This window comes from Somniosus microcephalus, chromosome 24 (assembly GCF_052327205.1).
Source record: "Somniosus microcephalus isolate GS21.2 chromosome 24, FLI_Smic_1.0, whole genome shotgun sequence".
NCBI lineage: Eukaryota > Metazoa > Chordata > Chondrichthyes > Squaliformes > Somniosidae > Somniosus > Somniosus microcephalus.
This window is the reverse complement of record NC_141010.1, coordinates 62446988-62465866: the sequence shown is the minus strand read 5'-3', so window position 1 is coordinate 62465866 and position 18879 is coordinate 62446988. Positions and strand designations below refer to the sequence as shown.

The following is an 18879-nucleotide window of genomic DNA, read 5'->3' as shown; positions in this document are numbered from 1 at the left end:
GGTCCCGGGCTGTGTCAGTGGGCCAGAGATCCCGGGCCGTGTCAGTGGGCCAGAGGTCCCGGGCCGTGTCAGTGGGCCAGAGGTCCCGGGCCGTTCCAGTGGGCCAGAGGTCCCGGGCCGTTCCAGTGGGCCAGAGGTCCCGGGCCGTGTCAGTGGGCCAGAGATCCCGGGCTGTGTCAGTGGGCCAGAGATCCCGGGCTGTGTCAGTGGGCCAGAGATCCCGGGCTGTGTCAGTGGGCCAGAGATCCCGGGCTGTGTCAGTGGGCCAGAGATCCCAGCCTGTGTCAGTGGGCCAGAGATCCCGGGCTGTGTCAGTGGGCCAGAGATCCCGGGCTGTGTCAGTGGGCCAGAGATCCTGGGCTGTGTCAGTGGGCCAGAGATCCCGGGCTGTGTCAGTGGGCCAGAGATCCCAGGCTGTGTCAGTGGGCCAGAGATCCCGGGCTGTGTCAGTGGGCCAGAGATCCCAGGCTGTGTCAGTGGGCCAGAGATCCCGGGCTGTGTCAGTGGGCCAGAGATCCCGGGCTGTGTCAGTGGGCCAGAGATCCCGGGCTGTGTCAGTGGGCCAGAGATCCTGGGCTGTGTCAGTGGGCCAGAGATCCCAGGCTGTGTCAGTGGGCCAGAGGTCCCGGGCCGTGTCAGTGGGTCAGAGATCCCGGGCTGTGTCAGTGGGCCAGAGATCCCGGGCTGTGTCAGTGGGCCAGAGATCCCAGGCTGTGTCAGTGGGCCAGAGGTCCCGGGCCGTGTCAGTGGGTCAGAGATCCCGGGCTGTGTCAGTGGGTCAGAAATCCTGGGCTGTGTCAGTGGGCCAGAGATCCCAGGCTGTGTCAGTGGGCCAGAGGTCCCGGGCCGTGTCAGTGGGTCAGAGATCCCGGGCTGTGTCAGTGGGCCAGAGATCCCGGGCTGTGTCAGTGGGCCAGAGAGATCCCGGGCTGTGTCAGTGGGTCAGAAATCCTGGGCTGTGTCAGTGGGCCAGAGATCCCAGGCTGTGTCAGTGGGCCAGAGGTCCCGGGCCGTGTCAGTGGGTCAGAGATCCCAGGCTGTGTCAGTGGGCCAGAGGTCCCGGGCCGTGTCAGTGGGTCAGAGATCCCGGGCTGTGTCAGTGGGCCAGAGATCCCGGGCTGTTTCAGTGGGCCAGAGATCCCGGGCTGTGTCAGTGGGCCAGAGGTCCCGGGCTGTGTCAGTGGGTCAGAAATCCTGGGCTGTGTCAGTGGGCCAGAGGTCCCGGGCTGTGTCAGTGGGTGTCGGTGAGTAATGTCGAGCTGGGTTTTTGCTTTTGCTGTTAATAAAATACTTCAACATCCGTCACCAACTTAAAGCTGAAGGAAAGTCAGGGAGGGAGGAGCAAAGGGTACTTTTTTCCCCAAATACTCCTATTGATCAAAGTAAAATATTGTCTGAAAGGAATTTTGTCTGATTATAAAAACATTAATTTGATTCCCCAGTGTTGGCTCTGACGGAGAGCAGTACCCGTGTGGCCTCATGGGAAAAGCATGGGACAGGGCTTCGCACGGACAGGGAATTCCAGGAGCTATGCCCTCAGCTGGGAGATCTGCAGCCCCGGAGTCCCGCGGTTCTAGACCAACACTTGGGCTCAGTCCAATTCGCGCAGTCTTCTGTCGATCAGTCCCAGGGTGATCCCGGGAGGCGACATCACCGTCATGACCAGGGGAAGGTAGACCCGACCAGTGGGCCTCTAGATGGGCAGAAAAGTGATATTTTTTAGAAAAACTTTAAATATAATCCCATTGCGTATATTATTCTGCTCCATGAAAAGAAGATTCCCTTCCCACTTTCCTTCCCCTTTAAACATTTTGTTTGGAGGTTGATGATTTTGTTCATGGCTCAATGGCTCTGGAAGGTGCGGCTCTCTGCTGATTCTCAATCCTAGATGAGTCAGTATCCGTGGCTGAATGTGCCGCTTCTCTCCTGTGACCTCTACCGCTGAGAAGGACAAGACCAGCAATGTTGTGGGACCACCTCCCCCTCCAAGTCACACTCCAACCTGACTTGTCACCATTCCTTCATCATCACTGGGTCAAAATTCAGGAGTGCTCTGCCTAAAAGTATTGCATTAATAGAATTATATAGACTTTACAGCACAGAAACAGGCCATTCAGCCCAATAGGTCTACACCATTGATTATGCTCCACACAAGCCTCCTCCTAGCCCTCTTCACCTCACCGTAACAACATATACCTCTATTCCTTTCTCCCCCATGTGTTTATCTAGCTTCCCCTTAAATGCATCTACACTATTCACCTCAAATACTCCCTGTGGTAGTGAGTTCCACATTCTCACCCTCTGAGTAAAGAAGTTTCTCCTGAATTCCCTATTCAATTTATTAGTGACTATCTTATATTTATGGCCCCTAGTTTTGGTCTCGCTCACAAATGGAAACACCTTCTCTGTGTCTACCCTATCAAACCCGTTCACAATTATAAAGACCTCCATCAGGTCACCCCTCAGTTTTTTTCTAGAGGAAGCCTGTTCAGTCTTTGTGGGACTACATTCACCACACGGACTGCATCGGTTCAAGGAGCAGGCCCACCACCACCTACTGAGGTCAACTCGGGATGGACAATAACTGCCAGAGTCGCCCTGGCGTTTTCCTGTGGAGGCTGTGTTTTCCTGTGGAGGCTGTGTTTTCCTGTGGAGGTTGTGTTTTCCTGTGGAGGCTGTGTTTTCCTGTGGAGGCTGTGTTTTCCTGTGGAGGCTGTGTTTTCCTGTGGAGGCTGTGTTTTCCTGTGGAGTTTGTGTTTTCCTGTGGAGGTTGTGTTTTCCTGTGGAGGTTGTGTTTTCCTGTGGAGGCTGTGTTTTCCTGTGGAGGTTGCGTTTTCCTGTGGAGGCTGTGTTTTCCTGTGGAGGCTGTGTTTTCCTGTGGAGGTTGTGTTTTCCTGTGGAGGCTGTGTTTTCCTGTGGAGGCTGTGTTTTCCTGTGGAGGCTGTGTTTTCCTGTGGAGGCTGTGTTTTCCTGTGGAGGCTGTGTTTTCCTGTGGAGGTTGTGTTTTCCTGTGGAGGTTGTGTTTTCCTGTGGAGGTTGTGTTTTCCTGTGGAGGTTGTGTTTTCCTGTGGAGGTTGCGTTTTCCTGTGGAGGTTGTGTTTTCCTGTGGAGGTTGTGTTTTCCTGTGGAGGCTGCGTTTTCCTGTGGAGGCTGTGTTTTCCTGTGGAGGTTGTGTTTTCCTGTGGAGGCTGTGTTTTCCTGTGGAGGCTGTGTTTTCCTGTGGAGGCTGTGTTTTCCTGTGGAGGCTGTGTTTTCCTGTGGAGGTTGTGTTTTCCTGTGGAGGTTGTGTTTTCCTGTGGAGGTTGTGTTTTCCTGTGGAGGCTGTGTTTTCCTGTGGAGGCTGTGTTTTCCTGTGGAGGTTGTGTTTTCCTGTGGAGGTTGTGTTTTCCTGTGGAGGTTGCGTTTTCCTGTGGAGGCTGTGTTTTCCTGTGGAGGTTGTGTTTTCCTGTGGAGGTTGCGTTTTCCTGTGGAGGTTGCGTTTTCCTGTGGAGGTTGTGTTTTCCTGTGGAGGCTGTGTTTTCCTGTGGAGGCTGTGTTTTCCTGTGGAGGTTGTGTTTTCCTGTGGAGGTTGTGTTTTCCTGTGGAGGTTGCGTTTTCCTGTGGAGGTTGTGTTTTCCTGTGGAGGCTGTGTTTTCCTGTGGAGGCTGTGTTTTCCTGTGGAGGCTGTGTTTTCCTGTGGAGGTTGTGTTTTCCTGTGGAGGCTGTGTTTTCCTGTGGAGGTTGCGTTTTCCTGTGGAGGTTGTGTTTTCCTGTGGAGGCTGTGTTTTCCTGTGGAGGTTGTGTTTTCCTGTGGAGGTTGCGTTTTCCTGTGGAGGTTGTGTTTTCCTGTGGAGGCTGTGTTTTCCTGTGGAGGTTGTGTTTTCCTGTGGAGGCTGTGTTTTCCTGTGGAGGTTGCGTTTTCCTGTGGAGGTTGCGTTTTCCTGTGGAGGTTGCGTTTTCCTGTGGAGGCTGTGTTTTCCTGTGGAGGTTGCGTTTTCCTGTGGAGGTTGCGTTTTCCTGTGGAGGTTGCGTTTTCCTGTGGAGGTTGCGTTTTCCTGTGGAGGTTGTGTTTTCCTGTGGAGGTTGCGTTTTCCTGTGGAGGCTGTGTTTTCCTGTGGAGGTTGTGTTTTCCTGTGGAGGCTGTGTTTTCCTGTGGAGGTTGTGTTTTCCTGTGGAGGTTGCGTTTTCCTGTGGAGGTTGTGTTTTCCTGTGGAGGTTGTGTTTTCCTGTGGAGGCTGTGTTTTCCTGTGGAGGCTGCGTTTTCCTGTGGAGGCTGTGTTTTCCTGTGGAGGTTGTGTTTTCCTGTGGAGGCTGCGTTTTCCTGTGGAGGTTGTGTTTTCCTGTGGAGGCTGTGTTTTCCTGTGGAGGTTGTGTTTTCCTGTGGAGGTTGTGTTTTCCTGTGGAGGCTGTGTTTTCCTGTGGAGGTTGTGTTTTCCTGTGGAGGTTGTGTTTTCCTGTGGAGGTTGTGTTTTCCTGTGGAGGTTGTGTTTTCCTGTGGAGGCTGTGTTTTCCTGTGGAGGTTGTGTTTTCCTGTGGAGGTTGCGTTTTCCTGTGGAGGCTGTGTTTTCCTGTGGAGGTTGTGTTTTCCTGTGGAGGTTGTGTTTTCCTGTGGAGGCTGTGTTTTCCTGTGGAGGCTGTGTTTTCCTGTGGAGGCTGTGTTTTCCTGTGGAGGCTGTGTTTTCCTGTGGAGGCTGCGTTTTCCTGTGGAGGTTGCGTTTTCCTGTGGAGGCTGTGTTTTCCTGTGGAGGCTGTGTTTTCCTGTGGAGGCTGTGTTTTCCTGTGGAGGTTGTGTTTTCCTGTGGAGGCTGTGTTTTCCTGTGGAGGCTGTGTTTTCCTGTGGAGGTTGTGTTTTCCTGTGGAGGCTGTGTTTTCCTGTGGAGGCTGTGTTTTCCTGTGGAGGCTGCGTTTTCCTGTGGAGGCTGTGTTTTCCTGTGGAGGTTGTGTTTTCCTGTGGAGGCTGTGTTTTCCTGTGGAGGCTGTGTTTTCCTGTGGAGGTTGTGTTTTCCTGTGGAGGCTGTGTTTTCCTGTGGAGGCTGTGTTTTCCTGTGGAGGCTGCGTTTTCCTGTGGAGGCTGTGTTTTCCTGTGGAGGTTGCGTTTTCCTGTGGAGGTTGTGTTTTCCTGTGGAGGTTGTGTTTTCCTGTGGAGGCTGTGTTTTCCTGTGGAGGCTGTGTTTTCCTGTGGAGGTTGCGTTTTCCTGTGGAGGCTGTGTTTTCCTGTGGAGGCTGTGTTTTCCTGTGGAGGTTGTGTTTTCCTGTGGAGGCTGTGTTTTCCTGTGGAGGCTGTGTTTTCCTGTGGAGGTTGCGTTTTCCTGTGGAGGCTGTGTTTTCCTGTGGAGGTTGCGTTTTCCTGTGGAGGTTGTGTTTTCCTGTGGAGGCTGTGTTTTCCTGTGGAGGTTGTGTTTTCCTGTGGAGGTTGTGTTTTCCTGTGGAGGTTGCGTTTTCCTGTGGAGGTTGCGTTTTCCTGTGGAGGCTGTGTTTTCCTGTGGAGGTTGCGTTTTCCTGTGGAGGCTGTGTTTTCCTGTGGAGGCTGTGTTTTCCTGTGGAGGCTGTGTTTTCCTGTGGAGGTTGTGTTTTCCTGTGGAGGCTGTGTTTTCCTGTGGAGGTTGTGTTTTCCTGTGGAGGCTGTGTTTTCCTGTGGAGGCTGCGTTTTCCTGTGGAGGCTGTGTTTTCCTGTGGAGGTTGTGTTTTCCTGTGGAGGCTGTGTTTTCCTGTGGAGGCTGTGTTTTCCTGTGGAGGTTGCGTTTTCCTGTGGAGGCTGTGTTTTCCTGTGGAGGCTGTGTTTTCCTGTGGAGGTTGTGTTTTCCTGTGGAGGCTGTGTTTTCCTGTGGAGGTTGCGTTTTCCTGTGGAGGTTGTGTTTTCCTGTGGAGGCTGTGTTTTCCTGTTGGAGGTTGTGTTTTCCTGTGGAGGCTGTGTTTTCCTGTGGAGGCTGCGTTTTCCTGTGGAGGTTGCGTTTTCCTGTGGAGGTTGCGTTTTCCTGTGGAGGTTGCGTTTTCCTGTGGAGGTTGTGTTTTCCTGTGGAGGTTGTGTTTTCCTGTGGAGGCTGTGTTTTCCTGTGGAGGTTGTGTTTTCCTGTGGAGGCTGTGTTTTCCTGTGGAGGCTGTGTTTTCCTGTGGAGGTTGTGTTTTCCTTGGTGTTCAGATAGGTCTGTTTGTTGTTATACTTGTAACTTTGTGTTCTGTTTCTAATTGCAATCGCGAGATTCAGTAAGTCAGGTATGTTGGGCCACTTTATCAGTGTCGTATTTCAGTACTGGGGAGAATGGCGAAGTAAAGGGAGATTCAAGCTTTCCAATCTGCAAGTCCGATTGTTGTTCGGTGGAGTGCACTTTGTCTCCGGCTCACCTCGCCTCACTGTGCTGGGATGTTACGGACATATTTCATTGCCTATAATTGCTACAAGCATCAGTTGAAGAGATGTACTTGGAGCACTTGCTGGAAGTGTACAGCAATAGGAGGCCACACACTTAAATTCTCAAATGGAGCACTGCCAGTAAGCGAGACAAAGCCAATCCCATCACCGGGCTGGATTGAAAGAATGGTTTAGAAGAATGAGAGGGGATCTCATTGAAACTTATAAAATTCTAACAGGACTAGACAGACTGGATGCAGGAAGGATGTTCCCGATGGTCAGGGAGTCCAGAACCAGGGGTCACAGTCTAAGGATAAGGGGTAAGCCATTTAGGACAGAGATGAGGAGGAATTTCTTCACCCAGAGAGTGGTGAACCTGTGGAATTCTCTACCACAGAAGGCAGTGGAGGCCAATTCATTAAATCTATTCAAGAAGGAGTTGAATATATTTCTTAAGGCTAAAGGGATCAAGGGATATGGGGAGAAGGCAGGGACAGGGTACTGAATGTGGATGAACCGCCATGATCTCATTGAATGGCGGAGCAGGCTCGAGGGGCCGAATGGCCTACTCCTGCTCCTATCTTCTATGTTTCTATGAGAGCCAAGCCCCAAGAGCACATGCCACGCTTTTCGAATGCACAAATCCTTCCAAGTAAGTTTGCAGTAATTAGTCCATTTTAGGAAAATATAACAGGCAAGCTACACACACTCACACACACAAATATTACCTATTGCAGTCAGCAGCTCATAGGAGCTACTGTCTGGTGGGAAGGTGCTCATGGTGTCCCAGTTCTGGGGAGGTGTAATATTTTCCGATGAGTGTTCATCTGTCTGAGGGAGGAAAGAAACAGAAGATGTATAATGCAGCAGCCTGGTGAATGAACAGCTCCAGGGTGATCAGCAAGGAGGCTAGTCGCCAGCAGGAGGGGCATCTGGACCATTCTGGCACAGCTCCACTTCTCTTCAAATTGTTAATTAAATTGAGCGATTTCATGACAAAGCTCTGTTCACCCTGTCTAACTCGTGTCCCCTTCAAGATCACAGCACACCAGCAGTGCTCCAAACGATTAGCAGGCAATCATTTTCACACTGGCTATCTCACAAACTAGCCACTCTATTTTCTCCGTCTCCCGTAGATGGTCCCGTGCAATATACAGCTATACAAAGCCAGTGCAGGATAGATACAAGCAGCGCAGACTCCATTTAAATGTTAACAGCAGGCAGGAATGGGCGGGGTGAGCTGAGAAAGGACAGTGAAAGAATGTGTCTGTGGACAATGGCTGACACAAAGGCAAGAATTTCAATGGGATGGGATTTAATTTCGGCCCATCGAGTTTACACCGTCTCTTTTGAAGAGCAATCCAGTCAGTCCCACTCCCCCGCTCTTTCCCCATATCCCTGTAATTTTTTCTCCTTCAAGTATTTATCCAATTCCCTTTTGAAAGCTACTATTGAATCTGTATCCACCGCCCTGTCAGGCAGTGCATTCCAAATCTTAACCACTCGTTGTGTAAAACAGTTGTTTCCTCAAGTCACACAGAACACAGAAACCCCACAGTGCAGATAGAGGCCATTTCGGCCCATCGAGCCTGCACCGACACATATCCCACCCGATCCCCGTAACCCCTACACCAACACATATCCCACCCTATCCCCGTAACCCCACATATTTAATCCCCCTAACACTAAGGGTCAATTTATCATAGCCAATCAACCTAACTTGCACATCTTTGGACTGTGGGAGGAAACCGGAGCACCCGGAGGAAACCCACGCAAACACGGGGAGAATGTGCAAACTCCACACAGACAGTCACCCGAGGCCGGATTTGAACCCGGGTCCCTGGCGCTGTGAGGCAACAGTGCTAACCACTATGCCACCGTGCTGCCCTCTGGCAAGAACCAATCACCTTAAAATAACTAATCATCAGCTCATTTTTAGAGCTTTTTTTCCCCCAACATGCATTAAAAAAATTTAACAAAATGCAGGAAATTATTTTTTGTAAAATACCCGTGTTAGCTTGGCTCAGTGGGTAGCATTCACATCTCCAAGCCGCACCCCAAGACAGAGCACATAAATTAGGCCCACACTGCAGTGGTGAGGGAGGGCTGCACTGTCGGAGGTGCCGACTTTTGGATGAAATGTTAAACCGAGGCCCTGTCTGCCCTCTCCGGTGGGATTGAAACATGAGGATGAGAATTTTAAATTCGAGGCACTGGGGGAGCGGGAGCCAATGTAGCTCAGTGAGCACAGGGGGGGATGGACAAGCAGGACTGGTGAAGGATGGAATATGGGCACCGGAGTTTTAGATGAGCTGAAATTTAAGAAAGTGGAAGATGGGAGGCTGGCTGGTCGAGCATTGGGATAGTCAGGTGTAAAGAGGAATGAATGAGGGTTTCAGTGGCACATGATGCTATTTCCAAGCAGAGCAGGGGAGTTCGGTACTGTCCTTTGGATGGGACGTTACCCCCGAGACCCTGTCTGCCTATTCAGGTGGACATTAGGACACTACTCAAAGCAGAGCAGGGGAGTTCTCCTGATATCCTGGCCAACATTCCTCCCCCATCCAACATCACGAAAACAGATTAACTGGTCATTTATCTCATTGCTGTTTGTGGGACCTTGCTGTGTGCAAACTGGCTACCTACAGTAATGGCACTTCAAAGTAATGAATCGGCTGTGAAGCGCTTTGGGACTTCCTGGGGATGTGATTAAAGTGCTATACAAATGCAAGATCTCGCTTCATTTTGGATCTCTGATAACATCTAGGATTTTAAAATAAACTTTTGCCTTGAATGTGCCAATTCTTGCTGAGGTGCAAAACACATCTACCATCTTGCTCAGTGAGCAATCTTCAGCCCTGTTCCTGGGACTAGGGACAGGGTCACTGGCAAGGCTTGGAAGCTAAGCAGAGCCAGGCCTGGTTAGTACCTGGAGGGGTGACCATCAGGGAAGACCAGGTGCAGAAGGTCACGGAAGGAGCCCCGAGGAGGGGCGGTTGGTGAGAAGGTCACAGAAGGAGCCCCGGGAGGGGCGGCTGGTGAGCAGGCCCGGGCGTTGGGCTGAAGATTGTCAGACAGGAGGAATGGTGGAAATGGAATGGCGGCGCGCACAGACGCAGCGGCTTTGCTTCTCCCAGGATGGTGCTATTTACGTTTAATGTTAATGTTATTTGTACTGGACTCATGGGAGCTTGCAAGATCACATTTCGTTGTTCATGTACTTGTGCATTGTACAATGACAATAAAGTTGAATTATTATTATCTTTATCAACGAGCCTAGACAGAGAGTGCCAATAGGCTAACCCATGGAGGACACCATGGCCAATCCTGATCCTGTACTCCCAGCTATGTACACAGGTACTTTCCAGCAGGAGTCACTACATGGTGATCAGGAGCAAGAGCTCAGGCTGATTTTCCTATCCCTAGGCAGGGGTGCAGAGACCAATAGTAGACCACATCACTGCCCTGGCTGGGATCAATAACTCACCAAAGAACAGAAAGCCCAGCCATCTCCCGACATTCAACAGAACCACCATTGCTGAGTTTCCCACCATCAACATCTTAGGAGTCACCATTAACCAGAAGTTTAACTGAACCAACCATATCAACATTGTGAGTACAAGAGCAGGGCAGAGGCTGGGGACTCTGCGACGCTGGCTTGCCTCCTGACCCCTCAAAACCGATTCCCCATCTGCAAAGCTCAAGTCAGGACTGTGGTGGAAAGCTCACCACTCGCCCAGACAGCAGCAGCCGCAACAACACTCGAAGTTTGACACCGTCTAGGACAAAGCAGTTTGCTTGATCAGAGCCTCTGCCCCTGAACGCAACATCAATATCCAGCATGAACACACTTTGGCTGTCGTGTACCACCTACAGAACTGCAACAACTCGCCAAGCTTACTGTGACAACACCTCCCAGCCCCACAACCTCTACCACCCAAAAAGGACAAGAGCAGCCATGTCAATGGACCCACCGTCACCTCCAAATTCCCCTCCATTCTGACATTGGGCATATATCACCATTCCTTCATTATCTTTGGGTCAAAATCCATACTTAACAACATCATGGGAGCACCGTCAACACAAGACTGCACTGTTCCAAGGAGAAAGCCCACCACCACCAGCTTCTATGGGTAACTAGTGATGGGCAATAAATGCAGTTTTGCCACATCCAGAGAACAAATAAAAATACTAAACTGGCAAACTCACAGTGGTTAGTGTATGAAATGAAAAAATATTCACACTGACAGAGTGTTCTTCCGAGGTTGAGGCCAAGATCCACTGTTGTAGCACAGTGGAAGGAGCTTTACACTCTATCATAGCTGAACTGAATGTGCTTGATGAAGACACTGGATGTGTCCATTGTCTAGCTTGGTGGGACTGCCGTCAATGGGTTCCACTCACCTATCCAATCGTAGCCAGAGCATCTCCAGCAATGGCTTTTCTTCTAGCCCTCGCACCATTAGCTCTGTAGATTCCCAAGGATATATTCTTGACCCCTCCTCTTCCTCACCTACATGCTGCCATCATCTGCAGACATGTGGTCATCTTCCACATGTATGCCGAGGACACCCAGTTCTATCTCGCCACTGCCTCTGTGTTGTCAGATTGCTTGTCCAACATTCAGTGTTAGCTGAGCTGCATTTCCCCATCGGTAAAACGGCCTCAGCCACAAACTCTGTGCCTTTGCCAAAGACTCCATCCTCCTCCCCAGCCACTGTCTGAGGCTAAATCAGACTGCTCACATCCTATTCAAAACCATTACAAAACTAGAGAGGAGATAAAGTAATACTCTACAACAGTGCCGATATTGGGAAGCACACCATTTACATACTCACATGTTGACCTTTTACTACCTCTTGTCTTGCCTCAGACCACCTGTTGCTGAAACCCTCATCCATGCTTTTACTACCTCCAGACGACTATCCCAATGCTCTCTCAACTTCCACACTCCATAAATTCCAGCTAATCCAAAATTCTGGTGCCTGTGTTCAATCCTTCACCAAGTCCAGTTTGTCCATCACCTGAGCTATATTGGATCCCGGTCACCCAATGCCTCAAGTTTAACATTCTGATGATCCTCAGGTTTAAATCCCTTCATGGCCTCAGGTTCTCAGAATCATTATCACATTTAACTCGGGTTCCCAGCTCAGTCAGGATTTTCTTGCAGACTGCACGTAGTTTTTACTCTCTGTATCTTCCTATAGTTTAGCAGATTACCTGAATTTCTATCTATTTTGGACTGTATCTGTTTACAGATTACCTCTCTAGTAAAATACAGCAATTTTTGAGGCAAAGACAAATCACAAACACAATACTGGCAATCACTGACCTCACCAATGATAGCACAATATAATGAGCACTAAAGCCATGCAGCAGACACACTGCAGGACACACACACGAACAGTGTCACCCAGGAGTCTTGCGCTGGAGCATCTTCCAGTCACCCCCGGGCGGCCTCTGCTCAAAGTGGGATGAAGTGGCCTGGGTTGTGAAGCCCTCTGTAGTTGATGAACCTTATGATACTCCACGTTTATAGTCGCACTTGAGTGCGGTTCCGTGGGGTTACCTGCACCCCAGCAAATCAGGGCTCTCAGGAGAGGACAGGACAAAATTGGAATTTTTAAAAATGGGGGGTGGGGAAGGATAAACAGTGAGCAGCACTCTGCAGTACTAACTATTTAGAAATGGTTTCACTTGTCAATAGGAGTTTGAGCCCAGTTCATAAGTAACATTTCCTGATCTAAGATAGTCACGAGAATACTCCAGAGCAGCTTCAGGGAGCCCAGCCACGGAGCAGCACTAAGGATTTCTACAGAGATGCTCATGGATGAGCTGCTGTATCCTCCCAAGTTGTGGCGTGGAATATTAACTCGTGCCTTGGAATGCATCTTTAAAGAGAAACGATCATATTTTTTGATCTTTATGCTAAAGTTCTGAAGCATCAAAAGCTCAAATCTTAATCTAATGGACTGTAAAGGTTTCACAGTATTGTCCAATTTCTCCTCCAAGTTGAAATATCCACGCCCAGCCCTACCCTGAGACAGTGCAGCATTCTCTGCTGACAGTGTGTCTATGCACCTGAGCTGGCCACTGGGAGCTGCGGTGCCCGAATATCTGACAGACTCGCTTGCTGATTTTGTATTTTTCCTCTGTAGGCAGTTGGCGAGCCTCGGCCCAGCTCAGCGTCCCAATTAAGAGCTCACTGTCTGGCAATGAGTGCAAAGATGTACCTGCTCCTCAGAGCTGCCCTTGCCAGCGGTGTGGATAGAAGGAGATGCTACTGTAGTACCACTGGCCTTGTTAATACTTTACTTTGTGACATTCGGAGACAGCTGGGATCCATCACAGATGTGCAGATATACAGCAGAATTTTACAGTGTGGGGCGAGGGCTCCTGTTCCTTGGGCTAGACTGGTTAGCTGAGCCACTGTGATCATCATGTTCTCTATTCAAAATACAAATCGCAAACCTTGCAGCTCAAAAGAATGTGAGAAGCTGCATGCTTTGGGATTTGTATTTTGGAATTTGCTCCATGTTAAAATAACTACTAGGAGACAATGTGCAACTATAATCTTAATGTGCAATGGGGAAAGTGCAAAACCATGATTTACAAGGATGATGCCAGAACAGAGAGGTGATACTATCAGAAAAGACTGAACAGGCTGGGGCTCTTTTCCCTAGGAAAGAGATTTAACAGAAGTCTTTAAAATGATGAAAGGGTTTGATAGGGTAGAATTAGAGATGTTTCCACTTGTGGGGAGACCAAAACTAGGGGCCACTAATAAATCGAATAGGAAATTCAGGAGCAACTTCTTTATTCAGAGTGGTGAGAATATGGAACTTACTACCGCGCGGAGTGGTCGAGGCGAATAGCATAGAGGCATTTAAGAGGAAGCTAGATAAATACATGAGGGAGAAAAGAATCAAAGGATATGTGGATAGGGTGAGATGAGGAGGAACGGGAGGAGGTTCGTGTGGAGCGTGTTAAGCCGAATGGCCTGTTTCTGTGCTGCAAAATGATATGTAATGTCATTAATAACACAATTACCTTTCGAACACTACAAAATTGCCCTGTACAGACCAGGAACGAAAAGGAACACTGACCACAGCACAAGTCACACACCACAGTATACAAGGGCTCACATGCAACCAACAATATCACAACCTTCTGGTGCTCGGTACTCACCTTTCTGTGATATTCCGCCTGAGGCCGCTCTGAAGCAAAGAAACTAAAAGTTGACTTTCAGTTGTGGGGCAAAACTATTGGCAAACAAGACTGGTAAACATGACCATAGCTGACACATCAATCCAAGTCATGGTCACATGGCACAGGCACAGAATTACAGATTGCTCAGAGTAAGGCGATTGGCATTTTACAGCGATAACAGCGTTTGAGAATAAATGAGATTTTAGTCGTTTTTAACACACCATCTGACACCAGCATTAAATTAGTCTTATTATGCTCACTTATTACAGGAAACTTTGGTTTATCCGGAGGTTAACTGTCCGGAATGCTCGAGCCACCGGCAAAAATCAGGAGCCGTTTTGTTAGGTGTTTTTTCTTTTCGTTGCTTTTTTTCACCAGTCAGGCTCTGCAAGGTCTCGCTGAAGCTGTTGCTAAGCTACAGAGACGCTTGCAAGGTACGGCCGACTGTTTAGAAGCTGTTAGGGTTTGTTGCCAGATACGGAACTCAAAATCTCCGTACGTTTCAACATTAGCGCTGGTTTGTCCGGCAGTTTTGATGGGACGGCAACAGCTCGGTCCCGGATAGCACAAAGTTTCCTGTACATTCATTTATATACATATTATTATTACAGTCTCCACGAGAATGCTAATAGAATATTGTGTAATCATCACCGCAGAATAATTCTATGACTTGATTCCATAGGAGTGCACAATAAAGGAATTAACATCATAGCAGAGACCCCAAATGAGTGTGTTTTGGAAAAATACAGTATACATTATAACACATCGCAGTGCTTTCTTCCCATAAAGTATGAAGATCCTTTCGACAAAACAAAAGAAGATTAGCTAGAGGATTGCAGTGTGCAACTAAAGTGAATGGCATTAAAAGCATCTTTCACACCAAACTGCTCAAGGACAAAGCCATAATCTTCAAGATGCCAGAGAAGAAACACTGAGCTTGGATGTTAAAAGCCTACAGATTATAGGTGGAAGAGAAGAATGAGGGAGGGAAGGGCGTGTCATTTTCAGGTCCCGAGGAAGTAAGAGACAATGAAGGTTTTATAATGAGGATCCATGGAAGAGAAACAGGAGGAACGAGAGGAAAGCACAGAGCAGCAAAGATCACAGTAGTACAGATAAAATAGAAATAGATAAGGGTACGATGTAAAGCGAGGTTGAAAGCTAGGAGTAAGAAAGGGGTTACCCATCAGATACAAAGACACCAAAAGAAAGCAAGAAAAGGCCCATTGATACCCAACATCGCACATTACTCTCCCTAACCACAAGTAACACCAACTCCTGGGGAAGGCAACAGAGAATAAAACCCGTGGCCAGCTTTTCAGGAAAAATTCCAGCAAGCTCCAGGAGATCATGGCTATCAGTGAGGCAACTCCTGGACTAACCAACACCCTCCAGCCACATGTTCCAATTTTCTTAGGGACACAGACCTCTACAAGACTGGAAAAGATCATCTCCATCTGACACAAACATCACAGACTTCTTATCCAATTTACCCATTCAATTATACATTCTGCCAAAACATCATCCATCACCCTCTTAAAATTATAATATCCTCCATAAACTCCATCTTAACTGTGTATTCACCAGAGAATCATAGAATGATACAGCACAGAAGGCCATTCAGCCCATCATGCTTGTGCTGGCTCTTTGGTACAGCTATCCAATAAATTCCACTCCCCTGCTCTTTCCCCATAGCACTACTTTTTTTTCCCCTTCACGTATTCATCCACTTCCCCTTTGAAAGTTACTACTGAATCTGCTTCCTCCACTCTTTTAGGAAGTGCATTCCAGATCACAGCAACTCGCTGTTTAAAAAACGGTTTCCTCCTCTCGCCTCTGGTTCTTTTGCCAATTACCTTCAATCTAGGCCCTCTGGTTACCGACCCTTCTGCCACTGGAAGTTTCTCCTGATTTACTCGATCAAAACCATTCATGATTTTGAACACATCCATCAAATCTCCTCTTAGCCTTCTCTGCTCTAAGGAGAACAACCCCAGCGTCTCCAGTCTCCCCACGTAACTGAAGTCCCTCATCCCTGGTACCATTCCAGTAAATCTCTTCTGCACCCTCTCCAAGGCCTCAACAGCCTTCCTAAAGTGTGGTGCCCAGAATTGAACACAATACTCCAGCTGAGGCCTAAAGATTTAGCATAACTTCCTTGCTTTTGTACTCTATTCCTCCAATAATAAAACCAAGGATCCCATGTTTTTTAAACAGCCTTCTCAACTTGTCCTGCCACCTTCAAAGGTTTGTGTACGTACACCCCCAGGTCTCTCTGTTCCTGCACCCCCTTTAAAATTGTACCCTTTAGTTCATATCGCCTCTCCTCATTCTTCCGACCAAAATGCATCACTTCACACTTCTCTGCGTTAAATTTCATCTGCCATGTGTCTGCCCATTTTGCCAGTCTGACCTGTGCCCTCCTGAAGTCTGTTAATATTCTCCTCATTGTTTACTACATTTCAGAGTTTCATCAGCAAACTTTGATATTATGGCCATATACCCAAGTCATTAGTATATATCAAACTGAGCAGTGGTCCCAATACCAACGCTTGGGGGGGAAATACCACTGTATACTTCCCTCCAATCTGAAAAACAACCGTTCACCACTACTCTCTGCTTTCTGTCCCTTAGCCAATATTGTATCCATGTTGCCACTGTTCCTTTAATCTCATGGGCTTTAATGTTGCTAACAAGTCTCTTATGTGGTACTTTGTCAAATGCCTTTCGAAAATCCATATACACAACATCCACCGCACTACCCTCATCAACCCTCTCCATTACTTCGTCAAAGATACAATCAAGTTAGTCAAACATGATTTGACTTGAACAAATCTGAGCTGACTTTCATTTATTAGCCCATACATTTAAAAATGCCAATTAATTTTGTCCCAAATTATTGTCTCTAACAGTTCCCCCACCACAGACGTTAGGCTGACTGGCCAGTTGTTGCCGGGTTTATCCCTCTCCCCTTTTTTTAAACAGGGGTGTTATATTTGCAATCCTCCAGTCCTCTGGCACCACCCCCATATCCAAGGAGGATTGGAAGATTGTGGCCAGAGCCTCCGCAATTTCCACCCTTACTTCACTCTGAAACCCAGGATGCATCCCATCCAGATCGTGTGACTTTTCTACTTTGAGGACTGCCAATCTTTTAAGTACCTCCTCTATCAATTTTTATCCTATCCAATATCGCTGCTGCCTCCTCCTTTACTGCTACATTGGCAGCATCCTCTTCTCTAGTGAAGACAGATGCAATGTACTCACCTCAGCTACGCCCTCTGCCTCCACAAGATCATCTCCTTTTTGGTCCCTATTCGGCCCTACCCTTCCTTTGACTACCCTTTTAGTACTTGTGTGTTTATAAATGGCTTTTGGGTTCTCTTTTATGTTAGCCGCTAATCTATTCTCATACTCTCTCTTTGCCCCTCTTATTCCCTTTTTTAGATCTCCTCTGTACTTAATATATCCAGCTTGGACCATTTCTCATCTAGGTTTTAATCCCTATTCTCTTGTCTCAAAGTTCGTATTAACGTTCTGAGATCTTGTCCATCTAGTCCCCATAGTATCTCAATAAGGTCCTCGCTAAGCTGCTCTTTTCCTATGTAAACATTCTGCTACCTGTAGTCTTTCTTCAGGGCTCAGGTGACCAATCCCATTTCTCAATTTAGTTGCCTTCCTTTGTGCTCCTTCCAACTCCAGGATGTGCCCACCGCCACCCACTGCTGTGCTGTGGTACGATGCCCAGAACGGCACACTGTATTGAGGTGGGGGCAGATCAGTGCTTTGCACGAGCCGTCACTTCCTGGGACTTGTGCTCAGTTCTGCCAAGCTATACATCTGAAGATCCTATTTGCCATTTTCATCACCATTGAAGACTGCTTATGGTTTAAGGGTGTCCTTGTATCTGTTCAGTACTGAAAGAGACGTTGGAAAAGCCACCCCGGACTGTCCTAGCTGGCTAATTTGCAAACAAGATAGAATTTGTTTATACAGACAGTTTGCTCCAGAGCATTCTGCAAGACACAATGGTCAGAGGTGCCTGGGGTGAAGAGACAGGCAGGGCACAAGTGCTAGGGCTGGAGAGGAGAAAAGGGTTCAGAAGAATATGAACAAAAGACAAATCATTGAGAGGGGGAATTTAAAGAAACACAAAAAACAGTATTAGCTGGGACACGGATAGAGCAGGAAAATGAGATTAAGCAGTGGTGGAGCCAACACCGCACCAGCATAATGGGCTGAACAGCCACCTGCACCAGAATGTCTATGGTTAGCTGGATTATCAGGGACTTGGGTTCAGAAATTTAGTTAAACTGAAGAAAATATTCATATTTTGTATCTCATTGTACCCAACAAACATTGTGGGATACCTTCTACCTCCAAGAGAATGTAATCTGATACATCACCGTATTCACACGCGGGTGTGGATGTGTGAGCAGTTCTCCGAGGGTAGGTGCTGTGCCATTGGCACCATCCTCCTCTCAAGTGAATACTCTGTATCTGTCTTCACTAAATACCTCAGCCAGGCCCTCTGCTTCCTTTCTGGTCCCTAGAACTGGAATGGCACTACTCCATGGGGAGCAGGGGCTGGGGGGCAGGAGGGAGGTCTGCTCTTACTCATCCCCCAGCAGGTAACTACTGGACCTCACCCTCCCTCCCTCTCAGTTGGGATGTGGTGCGAGAACAATGGCCTGGAAAGAAGTGAAATGGGAAAAGAAAGGAAAATATATATATATATATGTTTTCAAAATCACTTCTGCCTTCAGCAGTTGGGCATAAAAATTGGCCTCAGTGCCCCTGGGGTTAAGAGGAGATCAGCCAGGGTTCATGGCAGACGAGGGAGGGACCTGGCGAGGGCGTGATGCCTTCCATGTCGGAATAGCCTGCTGGTACTGACTGAGCAGGCTTAGACTTGGGCAAAGTGATAGAGGACTGCTGAAGACTGGGGAGCTGAGAACTCCATTAACAAAAACACAGTCATTTCCATGTTTCTCTTCATGTCCCAGCGACAAACTGCAGCTAGTTTTACACCGGTCTGCTCAGGATTTTAGTAAAATTGAGGAATACTTAAGTCATTCTTAAGGATTCAAAGAGACAATTCTCGGAGCTCACGTGGAGTGGGGATTACCATTCTTCGGCCATGTCCTGTAGGGCAGCACTAAACCTGCCCCAGTAATTGAGACCCATGGGTAGTTTCTTAACTGTTTCACCATCGCTGAAGGACTCGGAGTAGGACTAGCGCTTCAACCCCAATCGAGAACGAGGCATGCAGGTCAAAACATTGTGAAATCTCCAACAATTCCACAGGCTCGCAATCAACCACTGAGGCAGCATCATTTTAG

At 48.2% G+C, this 18879-nt stretch overlaps 1 protein-coding gene across 9 annotated transcripts in view; it reads right to left on the bottom strand.

The window, feature by feature from the left end:
- Window positions 1-18879, bottom strand: part of strada (STE20 related adaptor alpha) — a 72284-nt gene that overhangs the window by 31314 nt on the left and 22091 nt on the right. For 4 of the 9 annotated variants that reach the window (XM_085966661.1, XM_085966669.1, XM_085966664.1 and 1 more), the window contains 2 exons: window positions 13517-13545; window positions 7057-7159 (listed from right to left, as the gene is read on the bottom strand). The exons of 1 other annotated variant lie outside the window; for it this stretch is intronic. In XM_085966661.1, the coding sequence (XP_085822787.1) occupies window positions 7057-7159; window positions 13517-13545 (132 nt within the window). The remainder of the gene's footprint in view (window positions 1-7056; window positions 7160-13516; window positions 13546-18879) is intronic. 4 more of the 9 variants (XM_085966665.1, XM_085966666.1, XM_085966668.1 and 1 more) reach the window with 2 other exon arrangements.